Genomic DNA, 24,770 nt, shown 5'->3' with positions numbered 1-24,770 from the left:
ACGATGTATTATTTAAAAAATGCTTTTATTAGTGGTTATTCAACATAGATACTGCGGTGGGTATAAGTCTGAGTGCCACACACACAATTACACATTGAATAGGCCAACTTTAAAATCTAAGACAAAATGTCAACAAAGAGATTTAAATCAGCCAAAACGTGACATAAAAATGACCACATATTTTTGCAAAACTGCAAGCACTTGGCACACAACCCTCTCTCGGTCAGTGGATTCTAAAGTCGCAGTCAGACTGGGTCATCATACCTTCTCCGCAGCACAGTCACCTTCAGCACCAGCATCCGCCAGGTTTGAGTTCTCAGTCCAGTTCTGTTCTCCCTATTCAGAGGCGACTGCCACCCAAAGGCTCGAAATAGAGGTCACGTTGGCAGGTGACGTGACCAAACAATCTGATTAAACAATCTCAACTTCGATACAAAGAAAATGATGGATTTGAGGAAAGAATTGGCAGGGACAAGGTCGAGAGGGCTACCCCTCCGCCAACACTGTTTTTATGACTGACTTCACTGACTGTTTGTATTGCACATTTATGCACTTTGAATGATCAAATGTTGCTGCTTTGAGTGTGGGGCTGGAGCCAAAACATTCTACAGGCAAAAAGTTCCCCCATTATTTCAGCAGAGGATTTGAATGCCCTGAAAATGTGTGTTTTGAACAAGAAATCAGGCACCAGGATGAAAATGAGATCATTAAAAAAGGCCCATTCTGTGCACTTTTCGTGCTCCTTGAAAACTACCCATTTATTTAGTCAGCCTCTTCGTAAATGATGCTTGTGTTTTTGTGAGTCTCCATCAGGTGTAATAATGCTGTTTACGCATGTTTCAACATTCCCCACGTCAGCGCCAACATCCTTTTCACGAGTGCTGAGGCCGTGTGAAAAGGAGGAGGCCTGGGATAATCTGAAGGCAAACTCAGCGAGGGAGGAGCAGCTCAGCTTTTGATTTCCTCGTCCGTGTCAAACTGCCCGAGTGTAAAGTTCACTCTCAGGATGAGTCACGTTGATCGAGTGCTGGAGCTCTTTGTGCGAGGATGTTTACATCTCTTATGGAGGACATGGACCCCTGCCAGTTTAAGCGTTGAAAACACTAAACAAGCCCGTCTCGGCCGGACTCGAGTGTTGATTGCTGCTCACTGAAGTATGCTTGAAAATCAGTGGAAGAATGCTGCCAAAATGAGACACTGTTCACATCTGTTTTGGCTCCACACTCAACCTGCCAAATCCTCAGTTCCTTCTTTATCAGTCTCTGAGGAGGACATGCAGTACCCTTCAGTTTGTGTGTCTTGGTATGTGGTGTGCGCTGAATATTAACACTGTAATACGTAGTGTGTGCTATAGTGATACCAGATGCTGTTTGGTTAAAAAAAATGTATAAATATATAAAAGGCTCCGAGGAGCACAACGAGAAAGCTTGAAACTGCTGGTATGCATACTTTAACGACCCACACGCGCTTCACATGAATTCCAATGTTTGGTAACAGTTTATTTCCAGTAAAGCTGCATTTTTAATCCGAGATGTTTAATAAACTATGACGAAAAGCACAGGCTGTGCCCAGAGCGTGCCTGTATTATCACAGATATCAGACAAACACAAAAAACAGGCAGACAAAAGTTTATTTGATGTCCAAATACACCATAAAAGCAGTTGGTTGAGCAACAACATTACAAGAATGACAATATATTCAGTCAAAGGGATGAGATGAGATACTTCAGTCACTCAAGGCCAAAAATGACTATGATAACATATCAGCGCTTGTTGCGGATATAACCTTAAGCTTTGAATAAAACTCAATGTCACACATTTCTCTATGGTTACTTTTCTGGAACTAATGCTTGCTTGTTGAATTCAGGAATTTAAATAAAAGAAAACTGCACAAATCACCTTCAAAACTCCAAATGGGATGAAGCCTCGATGGTGGAAAAAAGAAATTGGCCCAAGAAGACATTTACCAGTCAGTCAAGAGGTGGACTGACATCTTATAGAAAAATGTAAACTGCAGTTTTCCTCAAACCTTCCCTGTCAAATGGGTATGAGTAATGTAGAGGCACCCAAAAGTATGGAGTATTCGTTGAAAAACCTGACATGATATCATAAAGTTTGGAAGTTTAAAGATGTTTGTGGAAGAGCAAACATAAAAACATTTCATCTAAATGTTCTAAAATTGTTCAGCTGGACAGGTGACATTTGTTTTGAGTGCATTTCTACAGTTCAAGCTACTTTTTCTACTTAGCATTTTTACATAATCATCTTATTTCGAGGGCTGAAAAGTACCGGGAAAACCCAGACGGATGCGAACCCTTTGCAGTCGCCGCTTAAAGTCTTGACACCACGTCCAGCCACAGATGATATTCATTGCTTGATGTGCTTAACGAGGTTTTAGTTGCATAATCAGTCACACTAAGGTCAGCTGATCGGTTGCTTTGCATATCATCTGTCACCTGTGTGATAGTGTCTCAGTAAGGAGGAACCTGACAGGCTGCAGCCCAAAATTAATTAGAAGGAAAAAAAAAACTGCAAATCAAAAGTTCTGCTATGACAAAGTGACTGAATAACCCATAAAGAAAAAACAGGTATCCAAAAAGGAAAGGCAAAGAATGATCTGGCAACAGGAAGGAGGCGTGTTTGGTGGGGACAGAGCAGCCGGGTGATCAACAGAACTCAGAGCAGGTGTGAGACAAAAAAAGAAATGGAGAAGTGCACGAAGAACCCGGAACATCACAGAAACCAAGACTTATTTTAAGAGACAACAGAACATGTCGCATTTCTTTCAAGAATTAACCACATTGTTGCTTTGGACACTCCACTTCCTTCGGCTGCTTCCAAATATAAATTCACGAACAATACAATTACCTCCAGATGTTTTACGCTCTTAACCTGTCACAATATAAAAAGTAAATGGGCCGCATCCGCCTGGGAAGTTTGCACTTAAATCCCATCTTTCATTTTCATCAGTCAGCTCAGCGATGAATAAATTATTGTCCATTTGTGTTTGTTAAGACTTCAATAGTTTTTTTTCCACCACTGTCTGTCTGCTACACCAACTGACTGAGATAAACACAGCCAGATAAATCAATAGTATAAGTCAGCTGCCAGTTGCACTCCCGACTGTTTGTACAACCTGCATTCATGTAAAAGAGTCAACACTCGAACAGAGAGTTTTTCTTTTATTAAAAAAGTATCTAAGCAGTGCAATAACTGCAGAACAAATTCCAAGTGCAGTGCTGACATACAGCCACACAATTAACGGATGAATGCAAAAAAAAACACAGTAAACCTGAGTTGCAGAGCACTGAGGCAGAGGTATGAGACTGGAGGCTGCTAAATGATACACCAGACAATTCTGAAATTGGCAAATAATAATAATAATAATAGTAATGATATAAAAAAAACAACAACATCTTGGCACTGGTGTAAGTTCAGCTCGACAAATTTGAAAAACAGAACACACCACATACATGCAAGCTGTGAAATACACATCTAGAAAATACACGGCTATCATTCTCGCACAGGTAGAATCCACAAGCTGTCCGGCACCTACAGGAACGACCTCTGTGCACATTAGTTTTTCAGGATTTCCCATCTCACTCCCATCCACTACTGCTGTTTTTCTCGGCGAGGTTATTTCAGTGAGATGAGCTTCAGACTTCATGCGGCTGACAGCGGAACAGTTAGTGTCTCCTTGCGTTAATTGAACAGACCGGCGGCACCGTGCAAGTGGAGGTCGGGGAGCATTGTCACACTGCGAGAGAGTCCCTGCTCAGTGCAGTGCTCTGTTAGGGAAATACACCGAGAGCCACATGTTAGAGACGCTCATGCTGGGTTAGTTCTTGCCTGAGAGTCACAGAAGTCATGCAGCTGCCGTGCCGGTGAGCGCGACTCTGGTCCCGGAAGGAGAAAGGGTTTTGAATCTTTAATAAGCCAGAAAAAGATTTGCATTACTGTCGTCTTGAAAAGAGAGGCCAGATTTTACAGATCAAGAAACAGCTTTCTTTCATTGTAGATGTACGCAGGAATGCTACCATTATTCACACTAAGTCATTCAAAAACGAACACAGTGAGACAGTTTTAAGACCGACCTGTGATGCAAAAGTCTAAAGAGACAAAAACATAAAGCACATAACACTGTAAGACTTCAGAGGACAAAGTTAATATGATTTCATTTTTCTTATTGTCAACGAATCTCATATAAGAGCCCAAACTCACCTTTTTCTGGCTGAAGGTAGCTGAAATGATTTAAATATGAAATTGTGTTTTTTATCCACTTGGGGGCAGCAGAATAAACTCAACAGGCTGAGCAAGTGAGAAAACCGCTGCTTTTTTACACTTATAGCTAACTTGAGATCAACATTCAGTTTCACTTTTAGTAATTTTTGTGACATCTTGATGGATTTGAGTCCATGTGGCATGTCTTTTTGCTCTGTTTTTGGTCTCCATCATCTCTGGCTGAAAAGAACTAGCTCCATTTCAGTAATTTTGTGTAAACTCTCGTCATTGAATACAGAACCAGAACACTCAAGCTGCAGAGTCCCAACAATGACGTGAAGGACAGTAAAAGGGAGGAAAATGAAGGGGGAAAGACGGGCAACAAAAGCCCTCAGACAGCAGGCACATGTAGGTCACCCGGACACGTTATTTTGGACGGAATATAAAATGAATCTCTGGGAATGAAGGCGCGCAGGCTCCCCCAATCAAAAACTGAGACACCCAGACTTTTTGTGTCATTTTATGGCTGTTTTCAGCTCCATTCTGGTCATTTAGTTTCTTTTTACATTACGTTTTTACGTAATTTGCGGTTGTTTGCTGCCGCAAGATTGTTTGTTGTGTGTCTCTGCTCATTCTGCATTTCATTTTGGTCAATTTTACATTGCTTTGCGGTCAACTGGATACAAATTTGATGGTTTAGTGTCTCTAATTTTTTGTCTCTTTGTAGTCGTTCTCTGTCTGTTTGTGTTTGAATGATATCACGTTTGAAGCAGTTTGTATCATATTTTTTGTTGCTTTGCCTCATATTTTTTGTCAATTTGTAAGTCTTAGTTGCTCTTTTGTCTCTTCCTTGTTATTCTATATTATTTTGTAGACATCTGTCATCTCTTTATGATTATCATCTATTTCTTTCTTATTGTTTTGCGTCTAATTTTGGTCTTTCAGATGGTGTTCGCATCTTGCATATCTGTTTTCCCCTTTTTTTCCCTCCCAATGGTCATTACATCTCTTCCATTTACACCTAACCCTAACCCTAACCCTTTATTTTAATTTCTTTTTGGCTGTTTTGAGTCTCCCTTTCATGGAAACCCCCCCATTGTTAGTTGGACCAATCCTTTGTTGATTTTTTTCGGTTGACAATAAGAAAAATATAGGCTGTTATCAGACTTATCCTGCCGATGTTTACCGGACACAGAGGCTCTTTTCCTGAAGAGCAGAAGAGGAAGGAAGTCCTTGTTCCTGCTACAAGTAACTCACCAGGTTTCGGCTCCTGTCCCGCTCCTCTCTGGCCCCCTGTAGTGTCTGGGACATTGCCTGGTGGGGGCGGTTGTAAGAGAAGGGCCTTTTGGGCTCAGCGGTCCTGTATCTCTCTGACCTGGGATGATCTGCTGTGCGGTACCGGTCTGTGGTCAGGTCAGCCCTGCGGTACCGCTCTGCTTCCCGCTCTGAATATGGAGGCAAAGGGTCCTCCTCATCTGGACGGTTGCTAGGCGACCGACTGTAGTAACTATCACTGCCTTTTCCTCTGGAGCTGCCTTTAGAGGGAGTGTCACTGTCCTCGTCCACCCTCCCAGCACCCCTGTCCCCTCCACGCCCCCTCGCCTTTCTCTCCAGCACTCTGTTGAGGAAGTCGTCATCATAGCTTCTGCTTTGGGGAGGTCGAGAGGGCCGGTCACTGTCCCATGTGTCCCTTCTCTTCTGTGGTAAAGGTGAAGGGCTGCGGCGGCCCCAGCGATCATCTTCATCTTGGTAGAAGCGCCTGGGAGGGCTGTAATCTCGCTCATAGGGCCGGTCTGGAGGCTCAGCCCGGCGACCACGATTGTTGTAAGACTGAGCAAATTCCTCAAGCTCGTCCAGGGAGCCGGTGCGCCCTCTTCTACTCAATGTTTTCCTCTGCAGGTGCTCAGAACGGGGATTCCACCTGAGGAGCAGCAGGAAGAGCACATAAGAGAAAAATGAAGTGGATATAGCTACCAAGGACGGAAATGTTACTTGGTCAACTTGTCCTGACTAAAACATCCACCTGCGGTCCAGTTCATCATCTGAGTGGTTGCCTCTGTCTCGTCTGGGCCTTCGACTCGGTGCCGGAGGAGCTATTCTCAGCTGGTCGTCATGGTCTGCGATGGGCGGGAGCGCCTTCATCTGGACCGTCTGATAGGTGTGCCTGAAATCTGTGTTCCCTCCATCATGAAGGGAGCTCAGCTCTGACAAGCTGCTGGCTGTTACGACAGACACATGGCAGCAGGGATGTGCGGCTTATGATATCAAATTTACTGGAAAAACACGGTCAAGAGTTCACACATTTGTGTTCTGACACAATCTACAGAATAACAGAATCTGTGTTTTTCTGTCAAACGCAGAAAATAAAAAGCATGACGTCTGATGGGAAGATGTTTACAGGATTTAAACTGACCAAATAAGAGAGGCAAAAACGTCTCTTGCCTTCACAAACTATCACAACCCAGATTTAAGTCTGTGTTTATTATCAAAATAAACCTGGACACTGGGAGTGTTTTTTGAGTCAATGTCTTATACACCATCCTGCTGCTGTGAATTCTGAAAGACTCGCCTACGACGTGAACTAATTCCTCCTGTTTCAATTCCATGCTGAGTATGAAAATATCTGAGCTATTTTTTCAAAGGTGAACATCTTTACCAAGGGCAACTGTGTGTGGGGCTGAACAGCACGCACAACAGGGAAGTATTAAAAGTTGTCAAGAATTCTGCGTTTTTCTAGCATTCAAATTTTTTTCTAATGTGCAAATATTTCCAGTTCTAATCTTTAACTACTTCGGGACAATTGATTGAGCATGACTATTCCACACTGGGCAGTCCTATGGTCGAGAGTTATGATTATATGACCTTATACATTCACAAAAAAAAACAAAAAACCTGTCTGTCCATTTGAAATAGTTGATTTTCTTCAACATATTTGAGCAAACACTTGATCCTTGTCATTATAGAACAAAAAAAATGACACATAGAAGAATTTGAAGTCATTGTCATAATTCAGATGAAACAAATGAACAAAGATAGGTCACATGGGGGAAAAAAAAAGTACCCCTCTCTACCTACCTATACCAAAGCCCTCAAATCAAATCAAATTCAACGCAGGTTTTATTGTTTCCAAATGCTGTAATGTACCACTGATTGTTAAGAGCCCAAAAACACAGATTCTACTAAACCAGTCTTACCCAGTTAGATGTTATGAGACGAATGTTAGGATTAGATGGAAGCTAGCACTAGTAAATCTGCACAAATGATGCACATAAAAGAGACACACAAACACATGCGCGCTGCCACACATCACAGAAACTGGCCTAAATCTGTGCAGGCTTACGTTTGAAAGCAGCCATCTTGTTGGATGGTAACTGAGCCAGCTCCTTCTCAATGTAGTACAGAACTTTCATTGAGTCCCGGTCTGGATTGGCTGCCAGTCTGTAAACACTGCGCACTGTGGACATGGACACACACACACACCCCCATACACACATATGCACACACGAAGACAAAAACATGCAATGACACACCTGAGAGTGGGATGAACGGTCACGAAAGTTAAATGATATGACGTGTAAATTCACAAACGGAGACTTGAGACAGAGAGGCAGGCTCAAGGATGAGAGATGAAATGAGGGTTAGTCAAGTCAGTGTAGGCTGTTACTGATCTTTGTGTGAGAACTGTTCCTTCAGGAGAAGGAAGAGACCAAATGATAGCTGTTCACTCACCTCCGGCCAGGTTATTCTCCAATGAGGGGATCGAGGCGACCTTTGGCTCCAGATGGGATGACGGTGCAAGTGGGACCACAGTAGGTACGCCAGGAATGTAATAAGGATACACAGGAACCTGAGGCGGCTGTCGGTTCTTTGCCATCTTTCCTGCCTCATACACTGCAAGTTAAAAGCAATACAATTGCTCATATTGAGGAAATACACACGGGAACAGAAGTCACACGGTCGCTGGTGTTACTCACGGTGCCGTGGGCAGCAGCAGGTGTCGGGACAGCAGCAGCAGCGGACGTAGCAGCAACAGGAGTGAGGGCAACACTGGCACCAGCAGATGCCCAACAAGAGCAGGAACAAGACGCTGCCCAGGACTACGGATCCCACAAACGCCCACTCTGATTTACAAAGACACGCACACACACAGATAAGTACATAAAGCAAAGGACTAATTATGCTGCTAAAGCACCTCTAAAGATTGAAAAAAAAAAACATATCTTCAAAAAGACATAGAGGTGGTCAGAAGAAGCAAGAATTTTGCACAAAAGTTCATTTCAAAGAGCTTTTTAGATGTGGGCTCTATTTCCACTAGATGGTCACCATTTGTACCGATAATTAAATGAATAACATTTTCAAATAATTAAACACTGAGTCAGACCAGGTCCAAAACACAAGCAGGTTTTCACACAGGCCCAAATAAACAGAAGTTCATTTAAGAGAAAAAAAATAAAGGTGCAGGCTTTACGTCACATGTGTAAACAACGATTTTGTTGTGGTTTTTAACCATTTATCATTTGTCATTTATTTATTTATTTAAAACAGGGACAATGCACAAAAGCATTAATCGTGAGAGAAGAGATGCCTTGTGCCAGGTTGTAGCAACATTAGCTCATTTCCACCTGTAGTCACTGGGCCATTGATGGTTAAAAACCATCATTGGCCAACATGGCCTCCTATGGCTACGATAGCTACTGTTTTTTTAAAACTGTTTTAAAACTAGCTGAAAAACCTTGCTATATACAGTGGTTTAACCACCTCTTAATAACTTCTGTGTGCCTTCAGATTGCATTTTCTTTGCCAAGTGCCAGGTTGTCATAACTGAGAGGAATGTTGGGCAAAACTGCACCAGGGTTGTAAAGAACTGCTGTTTTCCTTCAAAGCCAGTGCGGATGATTCTGACCGCTGACCCATGCAGAGACAGCAGAGCTCTAAAACGGGGGATCTCAAGGGAATTTTGAGTGACTCTTATCCATCATCACATCTCAAAACCATCCAGACTCTAACAACACAGTTCCTCAGGGTGCACCAAGAAGAGAAATCCACACAAAACCATTTTTAAAGTCTTCAGAGGAATTTAAACGGTGACCAGAAGTAAAGCAGATTTACCCTCCTTCTGGCGGTAACAAGCATGAAATAAAAGTTCAGTGCTCGATTGTTATTCAAAGAGAGTTTTGATCGGTAAGTGAAAATCAAACATTAGGAGGCATTAGAGATGCGGGAAAATGCTGGGCAGGGAGAAGAAAGTGCAGCTGAGAGGCCGTACCTGGCATAATCTCCACATCAAACTCAGGTAGTAGATCGCTCTGCTCACCTGTCCTACCTGCAGAGAGAGGGAGAGCACAGGTGAAGGCCGGCAGAAGAAGCAGGAAGCAGGGGCCAAAGGTTCAGCCAAATTAGCTCATTTGGTAGCAGAGTGGATGATTAATGGTCATGCACTATTTGAGGAATCGAAGGAACTTAATTCTTACGCAATCAGCATGAGCAAACACTCCTCAAAGAGTAACACAGCATTAAAAAGAGAGAGTTGTGTTTCTTTAGAATGGAGTTTGTATGACTACTTATCCATAATTAGATTTTAGCAGACAGTAGTTACTGTCTGTAAACTACAGACAGTAAAAATAAGCATGTTAAACCAAGGACAAGTCTCATAGTGCAAAACACAAACGTGGCTGGTTTACCGCTGCCTTTATAGAGTTAGTTTGGATGCAAACTAACAAATCAGAACTGACATCTACAAAAGAAAACAAAATCACGCAATAACACAATCAAGCCAATGGATTGGGCAAGAAATAGAGCAACTCCCCTCTTTGGAGGGTAAAATGATGTTGCTTTTACAAGATCAATAATAACATTTCCAATTCCACGTCAGATTGAGCTGTTTGGCAACAAATTAAAGCTGTGATACATCTATTTAAACATCTTTTCAGCTGAGGGATGCTCACTCTTTCTGAGCTTAACCGTGTTTTGCTGCCGACTTCACTCACATTAGAGCATTGCTTTGAATCTGTGCCAGTACTACAGACCGTAATCTGCTGTAGGTCATTTTCAGACTATGCATAAGTAGCTCGAACAAACCCCACCTCAAAGAAACCAAATCATCCCTTTAACATACCAGTTATTGTCCAAGCAAAGACACCTGTCTGAGTAAAGAAAAACTAAATCCCGATCATTTTTTTTTGCCAAGCTCGCGTCACAAGGAAGAATTTGTCTGCCACACACACTGAAATATCCCAACAACTGTTTCTTGGATTGTCATTGACTTTTGTTACACAAATTAATATCCCTGAGAGGATGAATCCCACTAAACTTGGGAGTTAAATTGACTTTTCATCTTGTGCCACCATGAGGTGCACATTTTCACTTGTCCTGTTGATACCTTAGCTTGCACTGGATGGGCTGGCACAAGCTCGGGCCCATTAAGAAATATTATAGGGGCTGTAGAAGATTCATGTCTGCAACTGTAACATTTACTACACGCTTCATCAGTGTGTAGATTATAGAGTGCAAACAGGCCAATCTAAGAGGGTGACCATGATACAAATTTAAAAGATCTGACTCAGTGAAAACCAATATATGGTCACAGCGAACATCGCAGCATGCTGACGTTAGAATTTCACGCAGCTTAACACGCTTATGTGATATGCTGTGAAAGTTCTTGTAAATAAAAGTCATTATATAAAAGTCAGTCATAAAAAAAACTTCAAATATGCTGACTCATAAATGCGAACATAAAGAGTTCAAATTGCCAACCTAATCTTTCCTTTCCCCTAACTTTTGCAAAATCTCAGCCATGTAATGTCTCAGTGTTCGCACAGAAAGTGCCTCTCTGCTACCATTAAAACTGCACATGAATTAATGCATGCATACGCTTTTTACATGGACACAGACACACAATTAAGATCTGCCAGCAGAGGCAGGGCAACACGGCAAACAGGGCCTTTCGGAAACTGGGGCACAGAGCAATTTCCAGGACAACAATTTAGCATGGCAACTCATCAAAAAAGGTTCACACAAGTTGCGTTGTATTGAAACAATGTGCCTTTTGTGCACTATATGCAAAATAAAGAGGTCAAAAACATTGAAATTAATTAGAAAACTGTCGCGCATAGGGACTGAGCCACAGCTGCAGGTGTTTTTCCCTTGCATGTATTAATTATGAGATTTGAAAAGACTGTTATTACAGTAAAGAGCAGTGAGTGTCTGATCCGTCTGACTACATGGATAGACTAAACACTACTGTCACACGAGAATGAGCTGAGTAAGCTGTTAGCATTAAGAGAAAAAAAAACAGTAATCTCGCTGCCTTGGCCTTGCACACTCATCTACTGTCTACATACCATCCGTAACACTGAGTAACCTGAGAGGGAGGGAGCGCGTGGAAGGTTGAGAAGTGAGTAATAGAGGAGTATAGGAGGGGATTTTGCAAGAAAAAAAAGGGGGGGGGAGGAAGGGATTGAGTGCGATAGGCAAAAGAATCTAAAAATACAGAACATTTTCAGGATTTTAAACCTCTAATGTCCACAAGAAGAAACAAACAAGGAGAAAGACTCTCTTTACATATGATCACTTCTTTGGGGCAATAATAATACGAATATTTTGTTGAAGCAAATGATTAAGATGTTATTTTCCTTTTAAAAGGATCAGTTAAGACAAGGTAATGGCATGAAATATGCCAACTTGTTGCATTAGGTCTAAATACCTGCAGAGGCAGAGATAGCTCACTCAGGTTTACCCTCACAGATTTTTCATAAGATATAGTGATTAAAATATCACCATAGCACTACTAAGCAGTTGCTCAGGACATTAAAAGGTTGAGAGGATGACCAGCAAAAGAACATCCTGAGTTATAACTAAAAGGAATACTTTGCTTAGAAAATATAAATATTTTTCTACACCACTTACCAGACTGTCTAACTTCCCGTTGTGTCTAGTTTTGTTCTCTTGTGTTCTTTACACCTCTACACATTTAGCAGTTTGTTTGTTTAATCCATTAAAAGAAAATTGCATATAGTTTTTAAGAAACTACTAAAAGTTTGGTTTAAACTTAGCTTTTTTATGCAATAAAAAGCCAACATGTTGGCTTATGCTAAGCTAAGCTAACTCTGTTAGCTTTGACATGATGAGTAGCTGTTGTAAATACATAAGAACAATTTCTACATCATATTATCAGCACATAATAAGAACATTTTCCAAAGGGCTAAACAATGAATTTGCATTTTGAAGTCTATCTCAAAACATTGCAGCAAATCTTGCAGACAATAAGTTTTCCACACTTTGTAATTCCAACCATTTTGCTACAGTGAAGAAAACCCAAAAGTTCTTGTTGTGTCTTAAACTCAACCAGTCTTGTTATTCCATCCTTTCCCCTGTGATCTGGTTATAATCAGATTAGTGCAGTGGAGAGGAGCTGTTTGAAGGAACATCGGGTCAGAAAAAACATTTTGAGATAACACTGCTGTGAGACTTTAGCCTGGTCCTGACCCCTTTTTTTTTACATTTCTTTCATGTTCTCCTGTCTCGTCTGAAAAGTCACATTTCCATGGTAACAGCTTAACAAGTGCTTTTGACAGCCGTATTCACAATATCACTCACTGAAAGGACGTCAAGTTCACAGTATCTAATAATTCTCTGACTTATAGCAGTGAAATATCAGCAGCTGGACGTAGATTTATACAATCATTAACCAGCAGCAAACACTCCCCAGTGACCAATAACACACAGAAACTTGCACTGTGGGGCTGCTGAAGATATTATCCCAGGCAGTCCTTCAGGCTCCTGCTGTACAGCCTCACAGACTTAAGATTTCCCAGTCCAGCCGAGTGAACATCAGTCCTTTAAAGTTCACGACTGGCTAAACAAAGGGGGTCTGTCATGGAGGATCAAGACCATGTAAAGAGGCAAACATTATTTTGGCTGTTTCCATGGTAGCTGCTGTATAGACACTTGGGAATGCAGCGCAGTGAGGACCACTTCACAATCAGCATATGCCGTGAAGCTTTACAGAAGTTAAGATGCAAACAAAAAAAAATCATAAAAAAAAGAGAGAAAGAACTCAGGCTGCTTGAGTCATCGTGTTGCCACTTTAGCAGAAATAAAGTGTATCCATACCAAGCACCAGTAACTCCAGCTGAGCCTCATTCTTCCCCTCCAGATCGTCAGCGATAACAACTTTACAGAAGTACACTCCACTGTCGCCCCACTGCAGCTCACCGATACGTAGGTCAGCTTCTGCACGGAGACAACAAACTATTATTACATTTATTTCTGATTTGTATCACAATGTCAAGAATTCACAAAGCAGCTGAGTGTTCAAGTGCTGCATCTATAGATCCCCGCTGAACACTGCTGTTGTTCGAAAACCTGTGTTTATTCCTGATAAGGCCCGGCATCACACATGAATAGAAGCTAGAGGAGGGGGTATGTGATCATGTGAGTGCGGCTCCTTTTTTATTGTGAAGCTACGACAAAAGGGATTTATTTTGAGAAAGCACAGTCAGCTCTGATTCATGTGTGGTGCTCAAACAGCTGCAGCAACTCCTTATTCATAGGTGTTTTGTTTTTTTCAATGGGGAAAAAGACTGATAACGTTACTGTTTATGATGGTGATGTCTCTTCCTTTGTAATGTTCAGCCAGCGTGAAGGAGGCGCCCTGCGCTGAGGCCACAACCCGAACCGTGCGGCTGCTGTCGGAACATTCCAGGTGGGCCGTGGCTCCCAGCTCGGACGCCTTGATGCCCAGAGTCTCTGGCAAGGTGAAGGAATCTCGGGTGCGGTCTCGACAGTAGGACTTGTACCACCACTGCACCACCGGAGTCTGGATGGAGGCCGTTTGGTACTGACATGGGAGGACCACGGACTGGAAGAGCATCGCGAACCGCTGCTTCTCCCGGACTGTGACATGGACACCATCACACACACAGACTGAAGCGCACATGCAAACAAAAAGAGAAAGAGTCACTTCTCCAAACAGAGCCTCACTCAAGATGATCAACAGATTGAAACCCCCCTTTGAAATACTTAAATACAATTATTAAGGTACCCGTATTTTACTTGCATTTGTCTGAGTTTTTCTATAATTCACATGCAAAGTGAAACACACGTATTATTTTATAATATATCCGAAAGCTGTAGGCCTGAGATGCACTCGCCCTGAGATGTTTTGTGAGAGTAGAAACATCTACGTGATTGTGTCTGATCTCGCAAGCAAAAAACTCACATGACCGACCAGCGTCTTCCCAGATATGATATAATTCCCAGATATTTCCAGAGATTAAGGTCATTTCTCATAAAGACCTCTCCATTTTCCTACTGTGGATGTCCACCACAGCTTCAGGGCAGTTAAAGGAAATGTGCCTGATTGATATGTCCTTTCTGCAGCTTTGCAAAAGATCACTTAAGATTTGTTTTCCAGTGGATGGAAACCCATCCATTGTTTGGTTTGTCCCTTTGATTTCTATTTTCAACAATTGGACATGAATTAATTTATTAGCTTTCAAAGATCAAGATTGTACAGATAAAACTCAAACTTTTTTTTAAATCAAACACTTCCTCAAAATATAAGAGTGGGAAAAATGCCCAGTGTGAGTTTACATAGTAGAAGCTGAAACCTGTACGTTTGAAAATGACTGTAATGGCTTGAATTGTAAGAATAATGATCAGAACAATTGACAAATGACTCACTCGTCTGACAGAGGAATCAATAAATTGTTGCTCTAAACAATTGTAATATTTTTAGATGAACCATCCCAAATATATATCTATGGGTTTGAAAATAAAGATCAGCTACAACCAATGCTAAACAACGAGACAAAGACAAAACGAGTTTAAAGTTCAATCTACTTACTACCCCTTATCAAATCACCATGGGTCAGACCACACCCATTTTCAAACTTGATCATCATTTAGCTGCACACCTGTAAAGACTCTTTTTGGCATTTGTGTTGTCATCTGCTTCGACACAGGCAGACATTTAAACACCTGCCCGCACTCCACACCACCTTACACATTACTTCTTAATTTTGGAGGTGTTAGTGTTGTTGTTGATGAATGATAACGGGTTATTTCAACACGCAGGCTGCCCTCAGCGACACAGACGGCAAGAAACGAAGATCACAAGGCTGAGAGAAACCTAACAAGCCAGCGACTGAGTGCACGCGAAAGCACCCTGAAGATGTAAATGACATCTTTACTACTGTAGAAACGGCCATGCCTCTTCTTGATCTCTGTGGATGATTCATGATGAAAAACTGTAATTTGCATCGTATCAAAACGGGAGCGATGGCAGGAACAGAGATTAGGTGTGTGGGGTGCTCCTCTGCTGTTCGGTGCTGAGGTCAGGAGGTCAAATTCCACTGTGCGTGGGGGGCTGGGGAGGCCTGCGGAGAGGCGGTGGGGGGGGGCCTCATCACACAGGGAGAAAGATACAGACGCTCATGGGTAATTTCTGTTAGTCATATTAGCTCTAGGTGGGGCAGGAACTCACTCCAAACATTTCCCTGAAGACAGGAAATCAAAACAAAAGCAAGTCCACCAGCCTGCCTCTCCTTAGGACCAGTAAGAGGAGCACACACCCTGTGTTTAACACACTTATCTAAAATGGACAAAAAGTGCTAGTTTCCCTCTGATTTAAGATCAAGCCTGCTCGTTCCCAGGCCACAATTATGACCATATCTAATTATAGCTTTTCATTTTTTTTAAGGATAAATCGATTTGATGTTTACATCCTGGGAAAATAGTTTTTAAAAAAAAGCTGAATCCAGGGGGGGATGTTTTTAGCTCTAGCTGTTTATCTTGCGGTCCAAAACTCTAAGAGGAACAGTTAAAAAGTTTCAGAAAAATTTCAAAGGCTTGGGAAAAAAAAAGTGGCTCAAATCAAATAGTATGCCAGTCAATCCTTTGAGTAAAATGTCGAAGATGTACTGCTGTTCCAGCTCATCAGATGTTAAAATTTGATGGTTTTCTTGGCTTTCGAACAAAGTAAAATAAGCGTTTATCTCTTTCTGCTAAGCAATTGTTTAAACTACTGTGTTAATCATGGCTGACCTTCGTCTTTCTGATTTTAAACCAGTGCAGCCGGTCGTGCATCATCAGATACCATCTTCCTCTGATACACTTCAGCCGGACGTCTTTGCGTCCACGGCAAATAGGAGGAAGAGCGACACAGATCCTAAATTCCTGCCACAGAGGAGTTGCAGTCTTCCTTTTGTTTTCTTTTTTTCATGGAGTAGGCCATTGTTTGCCCCCCACTCCCCCTCTCTCCTGTCCCACTTGAGGAGCTAAGAGGGGGAGGAAGTTACAGACCCCTCAACCAATGGGAGTGTCCGGCCTTATTCAGCTGGATGTGAACGGACCAATTAACCGCTACAGATTTAAACCAAACCGTTACTCCGTCAACTGCATCGAATGCCTCCAGTTTGAGGTGTCAGGAGGTTTGTTGAGAGGAACAGAGAGACCTCAGGATGCCTCATGAACACACCTGTTAACTATTGTTTACCGTGACTCACTGTAGGGTAATGACCAGGGTGCAGCCTCATCCTTGCCACCTGCACTCGCACTGAAGGCCTCCTTTCAGGATTAGGTTAGCCTTTGGAACAGTATGAAGTATTCCAGGTCACAGCTCTGCTGCTGGAGCGTTTCCTGAACACGGTCAGGCTTTTCCTCTCCAAAGCTGTCACATTTCCTGCCTTTACCCTGCAGTGCATTCCTTCACATTGACTCATTATTCCAACAAAGGTGATAAGTCTTAATATATCAACACGGGCTGATAACGGATCTTCTCAGCATTTGCCCAAAACCTTTAAGAAATCCACAACAAGTGAGAAGAGTATCTTATTGTCAAGAGTTTCTTGTTTGTGAGCACAATCACAGCTTTATTTCCAGTCCACTTTGGACCTGGCGTGCACTTGTACCTACGTGTAAATGTAAAGAAACAAAGGCCTGTTGTATCCTCCCTTTGCCACAAGTTATTTATCTCAATCCCTTTTTATATCTGATTAAATTCAGTTTACAATTGCAACTGCAGCACATCATTTGAGAAGCATAAACCTTCAATGTTTGGTAGTTTTACTTTATACTGTAATAGGGCATCAGTTATGTTACCCAACTACTAAAGTGCCACAGCATCAAAACTCTGTGCTCCAAAAGCTTGAAGCCATCAGGAAAATGAATAGGCTTAATAAAGCTACAGAATACAGTCGATATCTTATTCAGTACCAGACCATAAACCGCTCAAGGACGACTTGGGTTGTCCCAAAAATCCCCAGTGTCTCACATAATAGTAAAAAGGTGTCAAACCACGATCAGAAATGAAAGATCTGTCACAAATGACTGCATGAAGGCGAAATATGAAACACAAACAACCACTTTGCTTTGGCTCCGAGACCTCAGCAGCTCTGGGATAAGCTGAAGTTTAAACGGGCTCAACCTGTTGCGCTGTTACCGCGAAGACAACGCAATTTTGCGAAGGAAATCAAACTCACCTGATGCTCCCAGTAAAATGGCCAGCCGGTAAAAGTTCATTATATTGTGCGTTTTTATAGCGAAGGGCAGTTTATCCGCAGGTTATTCATGTCGTTGTCCGCTATAACTGCGGCTGCTGCAAAGCGGACTGTGGCTGCGTCTAACGGGACTGTACCACTTCTCAGAGAGGTGAGTCCCAGAGGCAGCCCTCTTCCACACTGTGCTCAGTCCAACAGCTCGGTCAGTGGGGTTGTCACGTTCATGTGTGTGTGTGTGTGCTCCAGGATAATTTTTTTTTTTAAGGGTACAGAAGTCTGTTTATGAAGGGAGGGGGCGTCAGGTGGTCCATGAAATCAGGTCAGACGTATTGCAGTTGCATTTGAGGTATTTCACTCGCCACGAATGGTTTTACCCAGTCTTTCTTAATCTTTATTAAGCGTCATATTAAAATACACTTCTTACATTCAAGGGAAAACCTTTATCGCACAAAAATACACACAAACAACTTCAAAACTTTTCTTAGAAAATTTAACAAAAAAGAAAAAAGAGTTGAAACTCACTTTTAATTTGGATTCATGTGGTGATTTTTATATCTATATCTATATCTATATATATATATATATATATATATATATATATATATATATATATATATAGATATATACATATGACTTATTTGGTCTTTAACACATCCAACATAAATTTCAAGGGTAATGTATCTTGTTTTATCTAAGGGACAGTCTAAAAATCTAGACAAAAACAGCTAATTATCAGATTATTGAGTTTTTCATCAAAATTACTCCCAAAGCACACATTAGTCAAAAACTAAAATAGTACACAAAGAAACGTTTTGAAGTAGTAATACATCACTGCACAAGGTAGCAAGCTTGAATTTGTGCAAATTAATAATGACAGTACAGGTCGTTTATTACCTACTTACATTTGTCAAAAATGAATTATTTCAAGAAGGTTTCAAAAAACAAAGAAAGAGGCCTCCATTCCAAGTACAAAGAATTACCGTGACCGAGATGACTGAGAATCTACAAGCAAGATGGAAAAACCGATGACGCAAGTGTGTACTTTCTACGGAAGTGTAGAAAGGCCAAGTTTGAAACATTTTTCTGTTAGCATTGTTTCGAGATTAGAGGTTATTTATCTCATTATCCAAAGCTAACAAAGTCAATTTGGTTGGGATGATGGATGAATTTTTGTCATAATGTTGAGAAAACAAGCCGGGCCAATATATTTCATTAATTTGGGCTAGTTTCTTTTCAGACGCCCAGGTGCTCTGGGACAGACATTTACCTTGTCTTCAATGTGTATGACCGAATGTTAAAGATCCTCCTCAGGTGACATGACTGCGATTATGAACAATGGAATTAGGTGATAACACAGGGACCACTCATTTTCATCATCTCATCTTAAAACTGTATCTTTAAACCAAATGTCTGGCAAGAATCATGTGGAAATTTCAATGGGTCACTGGTGGACTTGCTTATATGGTGGAAGTAAGTCTAGTTAACGAAGACAGTGCCTTTGCCAGAAGAAATAATGATATTTATTATTTATATCTTTGATAACCTAAAGGTTTAGATACACCGATTGGCCAAACATGTGAAATATGGGTGTTGGAGGTGTTGCTGGTTCCTGGTACGGCTTTGTTCTTTCTGTCTGGAGTTTGGTTTTTATGTTCTAGCTTACTCCAAACTTCCTTTCGCAGTCTAAAAAACTCTATTGGTAGAATCGATTTTAAAGTGACCATTGGTGTCATGGTTCCCAATGGATGCATTTCTGTACCAGAACTTAAAGGTAAATTTTGGTCACTAAGGATGCAGAATATTTTTTTCAAAGTTCCAGACATGAGAGTATGAAAATGTACCAACTTTTTGGTGTCTACCATACAGCTGGAGCAACGAAACAAATGTAACTTTTTGGGACCGTTTTTGCACCTTCGTTTCTTATTGTGTAGGCTACTATGGACAAAAAAGATTTTCCAGGTATCCAAAAAGCATTCAGTAACTTAAAACTATTCATATCGACCGTAATCGAGTCGATCCCGGCTGACGCCATGGCGACTGCCAAGGTCACTAGCATCGTCTCGACTGCTGCGATAGCGATCATCGTCAAGGCGATCTCGACTGCCGCCACAACGGTCTCGGCGATCATCGAGGCGATCGCGACTGCCGTAGCGTTCACGCTGATCGTCGAGGCGATCGCGACTGCCGGAGCGTTCACGCTGATCGTCGAGGCGATCGCGACTGCCGTAGCGTTCACGCTGATCGTCGAGACGGTCGCGACTGCCGGAGCGTTCACGCTGATCGTCGAGGCGATCGCGACTGCCGTAGCGTTCACGCTGATCGTCGAGACGGTCGCGGCTGCCGTAGCGTTCACGCTGATCGTCGAGACGGTCGCGGCTGCCGGAGCGTTCACGCTGATCGTCGAGACGGTCGCGACTGCCGGAGCGTTCACGCTGATCGTCGAGGCGATCACGGCTTCCACGGTACCGCTGAGGGTCAGTGTCATTGCCCTTTCCATCATATCTCTCTTTACCACTATTATGACTGTTCCCATCATCGTCAAACTTTTGCCCTGGTCCTCCTAAGCTGTAATTGCTTTGAGGAGCAACATCTTTGTCTTCAGCCTGGTCGACCTGCTTTTTCTCGCTGTTTGGCGCATCATCCAAGTACCTCTTTCCAGCTTCAGCAATCTCTGTGTCGTGAAACTCCATTTCAGCAGGGGAACTAAAACAGAACCGAGGCACAACACACAGAAAGCTGGATGGTTAGATGACTCAGATATACAAACTGTCAATGCACTTATATAATTACTGACAGTGGTTTATGGTGAAAGAAACATCGAGGAGATGCTCCACATACCCTTCAGCATATTTCCCCTTTTTGTTCTTCCTCCGGTAGCAACAGTATGAGAGAATCCCTAGAACCAGTAGACCTGCAATGACTCCTCCGATTATACCTACAGTGGCCCCAATGTTCATGCTGCCTGGGGATAACACAGGAAAGACCAAACATTCAGTACAAGGCTAAGATTCCCTTTTAGCCAGCCTTTGCATCTGCTTTTGAAATGTTTTCAATTGGTATAATTTATTTGGGGTGGATGGGTTACAACTAGATTTAATATGTTTGGCATTTAAAATCACCAAATTCTGATCATAAAGAAAGATCATAAAAACAAAGATATCATGAATCGGTAACAGGTGGAATTAGGACATTATAATGGTGGCATTACCATATTCTAGTCTCCGTATCTCAAGAAAGCCGCACATGTATGTGAATTTGCCTTTTGCTGTGATGAACTTTTTGTGTGTGTCACTTCACACAACCTTGTTCTTGGGTGTGTTAGTTGCACGAAGTGGAAAACCCAAATGTAACACTGAAAAACGCAAAGTTCATTAAACAGAGCAGAGGTCAAACAAAAGTAATCGGTCTGCTAGGTAAAGTTACAGACAAGGAGCAAACAAGAGACAAGACACAAAAATGGAGCAAGTGCCAAAAAAATCACGGAGGGTACCATACTGGCAAGAGTGTGAGAATATGGAACATGCAGAGGTCATACGCCCACAAAACCATGACGATAGACAGTTGGAGAGCTGAGTAATGAAGGATTTCAAACCAGGTGTGGATGGCAGGAACAGGACAGTGGGGTAATCAGCTAAAGACAAACCAGACGAGTAGCTGACAGAGGAAGCAAAAGTATTGGAAATGAACAAAGAAACAAACAATCTAAATACTAAAACGGAAGCGAATTAAACATCCATTTTGTGTTGTACGTTCATCTCTAAATTTGAAAAATTTTCAAAGTCCAGTTTTGGTCGGAGGAACCCAATCCCCCCCTCATTTTGTGTTGTACGTTCATCCCCCCCTGTTTTCATTTAAACCCGCTAAGTGGATGGACAAAAAAAATGTCTCACTCATAACTGAACATCAGACTCCTTTGGTCGCAGATGTATTGTTGCTGTGATTTCGTTGTAAAGGTGAATGAGATGGCAACAAAACTGCAACACGCTGTGCCCTTAAAAAACATTAATTTCTCCTAACACCAAAGGAAAATGTGAAGCGCCAACCAGGTGTGATCGCAGAATGTGGCAAAATTCATGAGGAGCAATTTTTTTGCCAAAGGGATGGAACTTGTCAGTCGGTGAGAGAAAGTAAATGAAAGCCATGTTTTTTTTTCTTTTTCTTGACTCTATCCAATTACGTTCCAATGCCTTAACCTGATCACATACCCTTTAAGGCCTAAATCTGACCACAAAGTTCTTAATGTGTGACAGTTTCATGAAATGCTGCCATGCTATATTTTTCTGTGCTGTTACTTTGTCATTTTAATATCATGATTAGAGCACTTGTAAATATCTGTAACTCTCCTTTGGAAGCACACAACCTAAAAGTAGCAGCAAGGGAGCTGGGGGGGGGGGGGGGGGGCACACGCCTAGAGCTGAATGTTACCTGTGGGTACGGTGTGAGTAGGTGAGCGTATAGATAATCTTAAAAATAAAAGACTCACTTGGCATCACAGCTAAGGTGAAGTTGCAACTCTCAAAACCAACTTCATTTCTTGATTCGCAAATGTAGAACCCAGATGTCTCTCTTGAAATATTTAAGAGAGATAAAACGCCATCTTCTGCAACAGAATCACAAAAAAAATGTCTGAATTAGTCTGAGATCATTCTAAAACACTGCTGGGATTATGAATTGCACTTCCATTAACACTGATAATAAACAGCAGCCTGATATATACACATGGTTCAGACTTATAAGGGGCTGAAATGCATACTTTCAGTTGTCTTTGGTGGAAACTGTCTGGGAATGTTTCCAACGCTGTAACTCGTCCACTTATAGACCGGTGGTGGGGAACCCTCTTCAGACTTGCAGGTGAGTGTGATGTCGTGAAAAAAGTCTGCTTGTCCCTGAAGCGTGCAGATTGGTGGAGTGGGAGGCTCTAGAAGAGATAGAATATATCATCACTCCGGTAGTGGCATAGCACCAATGACTACAGTTACAGCGTGTAGAGGAAAACAAAAAGTCGGGCACCTTTGGTCATCCATCCATCAATCAGTCCATCCACCCATCCCAGTCCATCCATTCATCCATCCCAGTCCCAGACAGTACATCACAGGGCCAACACAGAGACAAACAACCATACCCACACTCACTCCTACGGTCAATTTAGAATCACCAATCTACCTTACATGAATTGTATTAAATGGTGGAAGGAAGCTGGAATACCCAGAGAGGACCCACGCATGCCCGGAGAGAACATGAAAACATACACACCACCGTACAGCCCACCTTTGGTCATGATTTCTGTTTATGTGAATAGTTTTGTCTCAAAAACCATGCAAAGTGCCAAAATGTCTGCTTTAAGACGGAATAACAGGAAGTGAAAAATGATCTTGGGTAAAAGATGAGAGAAAAGCTTCATTCAAAAATGTATTCCTTTTGGAAATCAGGTCATTGTTTACTCAGCCACTCATTAACATGAGCAGAGTTCTTGATGACAGATGCCCAAGTGTTCGTGTGTCACAGTGCATATGCCACAAGAAACAGACAAGGAGACACAAACCACATCAGCGTGTTAATTCTCACCCAGCACTACAAGAGAAGTGGTGGCGGCCGGGGTTCCTTCGTCATCACCAGCTATTTTGACACTGCACTGGTAACTTCGGCTGTCCTTTATGGTCACCTCCGTAAAGCGGAGTGTGCTCGTTCCACTGTTCATGTTAACCTCCATGAAGACTCTGCCCTCGTAAGCAGGCGCAATGTCAATGGGGTTGTTGATGAAGTAGGAGGCCACGGTTTTCTGGAGAAGAAAACGCAAACACAAAACATGTGTTATGATCAGAACAATGCAGCGTTTAATGTCCCGGAATAATCAATGACCTGTTTCTAATATTGCAAAATGTATAGGAATAGAGGATATTGTGTGTGCTGCAGACTCTGAAGCCACCTGAGGGGAATATAATATTTTTTGCAGTATACTGACTTAACAACTGGATCTAGAGCAATGTAATTCATATATAAAGTATCTGTTAAATGAATTATGAATTATTATTGAATGAGTCATTCTCACTATTCTGATTTTCTGTTCAATTTCTTGGATTGCCTCGTTGCTGCTGCAGCACATTCTACAGGTCGAATTGTTTTATGTGTCAAAGTCATGACGACCAAATGACAAAATTTGAGCAAAAGTGTATACTACCGTTTACAGATCTGATCCTCTCACTTATTCCTCATCCCATGGACAAAGGTCGTTACTTTCACACGAACCACGTCACGTTCAATAAAAGCACAAAACTCATATCCATCTTTCAATCATTTACTAAAGTGGGTGTCGTTGTCTGTTTTAGGCGGGAATGACGCAATAGAAATGTAAGATTATTTTTCGATATCGTTAAAATTTTGTGTTAAGTACTTTACTGGGAACATTAATACTACAAGTAACACAAAATGATAACAGCAGCTCATCAGCAGAATCTCCTGGTCTGGGTCACGACCACCCCTCTTTTTACTCTCTGCTTTGAACGTGTAATTACCCAGACAACTACCAGAAATCTGCCATGATCTCCATCTTACCAATGGGTCACCATTGACATCAGGGAAAGCTTCCCATGTGAGGACAAAGCTGTTCCCAACAGTAACAGCTGGGACAAAAGAGCACCTCAGTGTGATCTCATTTCCTTTTGCAACCTTGTATTCCCTCTCTGGGATAGAAACTCGCAAACTCCAGCAACAGGGAAGCACTGGAAATAAAAAGAAAACACTTAGTAACACAGAAGCAATGTCTTTTCCAGTCATGGTTACTTCTGCTGCCAGAACCATTAATCAATGTAATATTCACGACCAGAGAAATCTTGCCACCTCACATCATTATATTTGAACCTACAGATCACTTCAGTAAAATATAAGCACTCTTCCTGTTGGGTAGCAACAAACTGGGTAAATGATTAACAGTGATGATAATACCATAAAGGTGTGGCAGCGGTTCATAGGAAGGAGAAAGAATACAAACCGAAAGCCTACCTGTGAGTATAAGAAATAGCTTTTGCCATCCAAATTGCCTTCTTGTCGTCAT

The 24,770-nt window shown here is 41.9% G+C and overlaps 2 protein-coding genes across 5 annotated transcripts; both read right to left on the bottom strand.

Annotated features, from left to right (window-relative positions):
- Positions 1 to 1,616: 1,616 nt before the first annotated feature.
- LOC142396541 (immunoglobulin-like domain-containing receptor 2) lies at positions 1,617 to 17,884 on the bottom strand. 4 transcript variants are annotated; one of them, XM_075479406.1, is made up of 10 exons: positions 17,702 to 17,884; positions 13,815 to 14,144; positions 13,332 to 13,451; positions 9,487 to 9,543; positions 8,195 to 8,341; positions 7,950 to 8,111; positions 7,561 to 7,674; positions 6,244 to 6,439; positions 5,478 to 6,141; positions 1,617 to 3,925 (listed from the first exon to the last, which is right to left on the bottom strand). In XM_075479406.1, exons 1-10 carry the CDS (start codon positions 17,739 to 17,741, stop codon positions 3,818 to 3,820), a joined length of 1,938 nt encoding a protein of 645 aa, XP_075335521.1. In that variant the 5' UTR covers positions 17,742 to 17,884; the 3' UTR covers positions 1,617 to 3,817. The 4 variants fall into 4 exon arrangements, with proteins under 4 accessions (XP_075335521.1, XP_075335523.1, XP_075335524.1 ...); XM_075479408.1 differs by having other exon boundaries at positions 1,617 to 3,787; XM_075479409.1 differs by lacking the exon at positions 7,561 to 7,674.
- A 1,823-nt stretch (positions 17,885 to 19,707) lies between these two features.
- On the bottom strand, positions 19,708 to 24,770 carry LOC142395958 (coxsackievirus and adenovirus receptor homolog). The gene is made up of 7 exons (XM_075478506.1): positions 24,719 to 24,770; positions 24,272 to 24,438; positions 23,285 to 23,498; positions 22,473 to 22,637; positions 22,203 to 22,319; positions 20,558 to 20,681; positions 19,708 to 20,422 (listed from the first exon to the last, which is right to left on the bottom strand). The coding sequence occupies exons 1-7, from the start codon at positions 24,768 to 24,770 to the stop codon at positions 19,708 to 19,710; spliced, it is 1,554 nt and encodes a 517-aa protein (XP_075334621.1).

Source organism: Odontesthes bonariensis, chromosome 12, assembly GCF_027942865.1.
Source record: "Odontesthes bonariensis isolate fOdoBon6 chromosome 12, fOdoBon6.hap1, whole genome shotgun sequence".
NCBI lineage: Eukaryota > Metazoa > Chordata > Actinopteri > Atheriniformes > Atherinopsidae > Odontesthes > Odontesthes bonariensis.
Note: the sequence above shows the minus strand (reverse complement) of the source record. Positions and strands in the feature narration are given on the sequence as shown.

What these genes read in the sequence shown, in the direction of transcription:
- LOC142396541 (XM_075479406.1), bottom strand. Translation starts at nt 17,741, where the DNA reads ATGAACTTTTACCGGCTGGCCATTTTACTGGGAGCATCAG. An exon ending in GCTGGAGTTACTGGTGCTTG is followed by an intron (nt 9,544 to 13,331) that starts GTATGGATACAC and finishes CTCTCTCTGCAG; the next exon opens with GTAGGACAGGTGAGCAGAGC. An exon ending in GGGACAGGAGCCGAAACCTG is followed by an intron (nt 3,926 to 5,477) that starts GTGAGTTACTTG and finishes GGCTTATTAAAG; the next exon opens with ATTCAAAACCCTTTCTCCTT.
- LOC142395958 (XM_075478506.1), bottom strand. Translation starts at nt 24,770, where the DNA reads ATGACGACAAGAAGGCAATTTGGATGGCAAAAGCTATTTCTTATACTC. An exon ending in CACTTCTCTTGTAGTGCTGG is followed by an intron (nt 22,638 to 23,284) that starts GTGAGAATTAAC and finishes TATCTCTTCTAG; the next exon opens with AGCCTCCCACTCCACCAATC. An exon ending in TCCACCAAAGACAACTGAAA is followed by an intron (nt 22,320 to 22,472) that starts GTATGCATTTCA and finishes ATTCTGTTGCAG; the next exon opens with AAGATGGCGTTTTATCTCTC.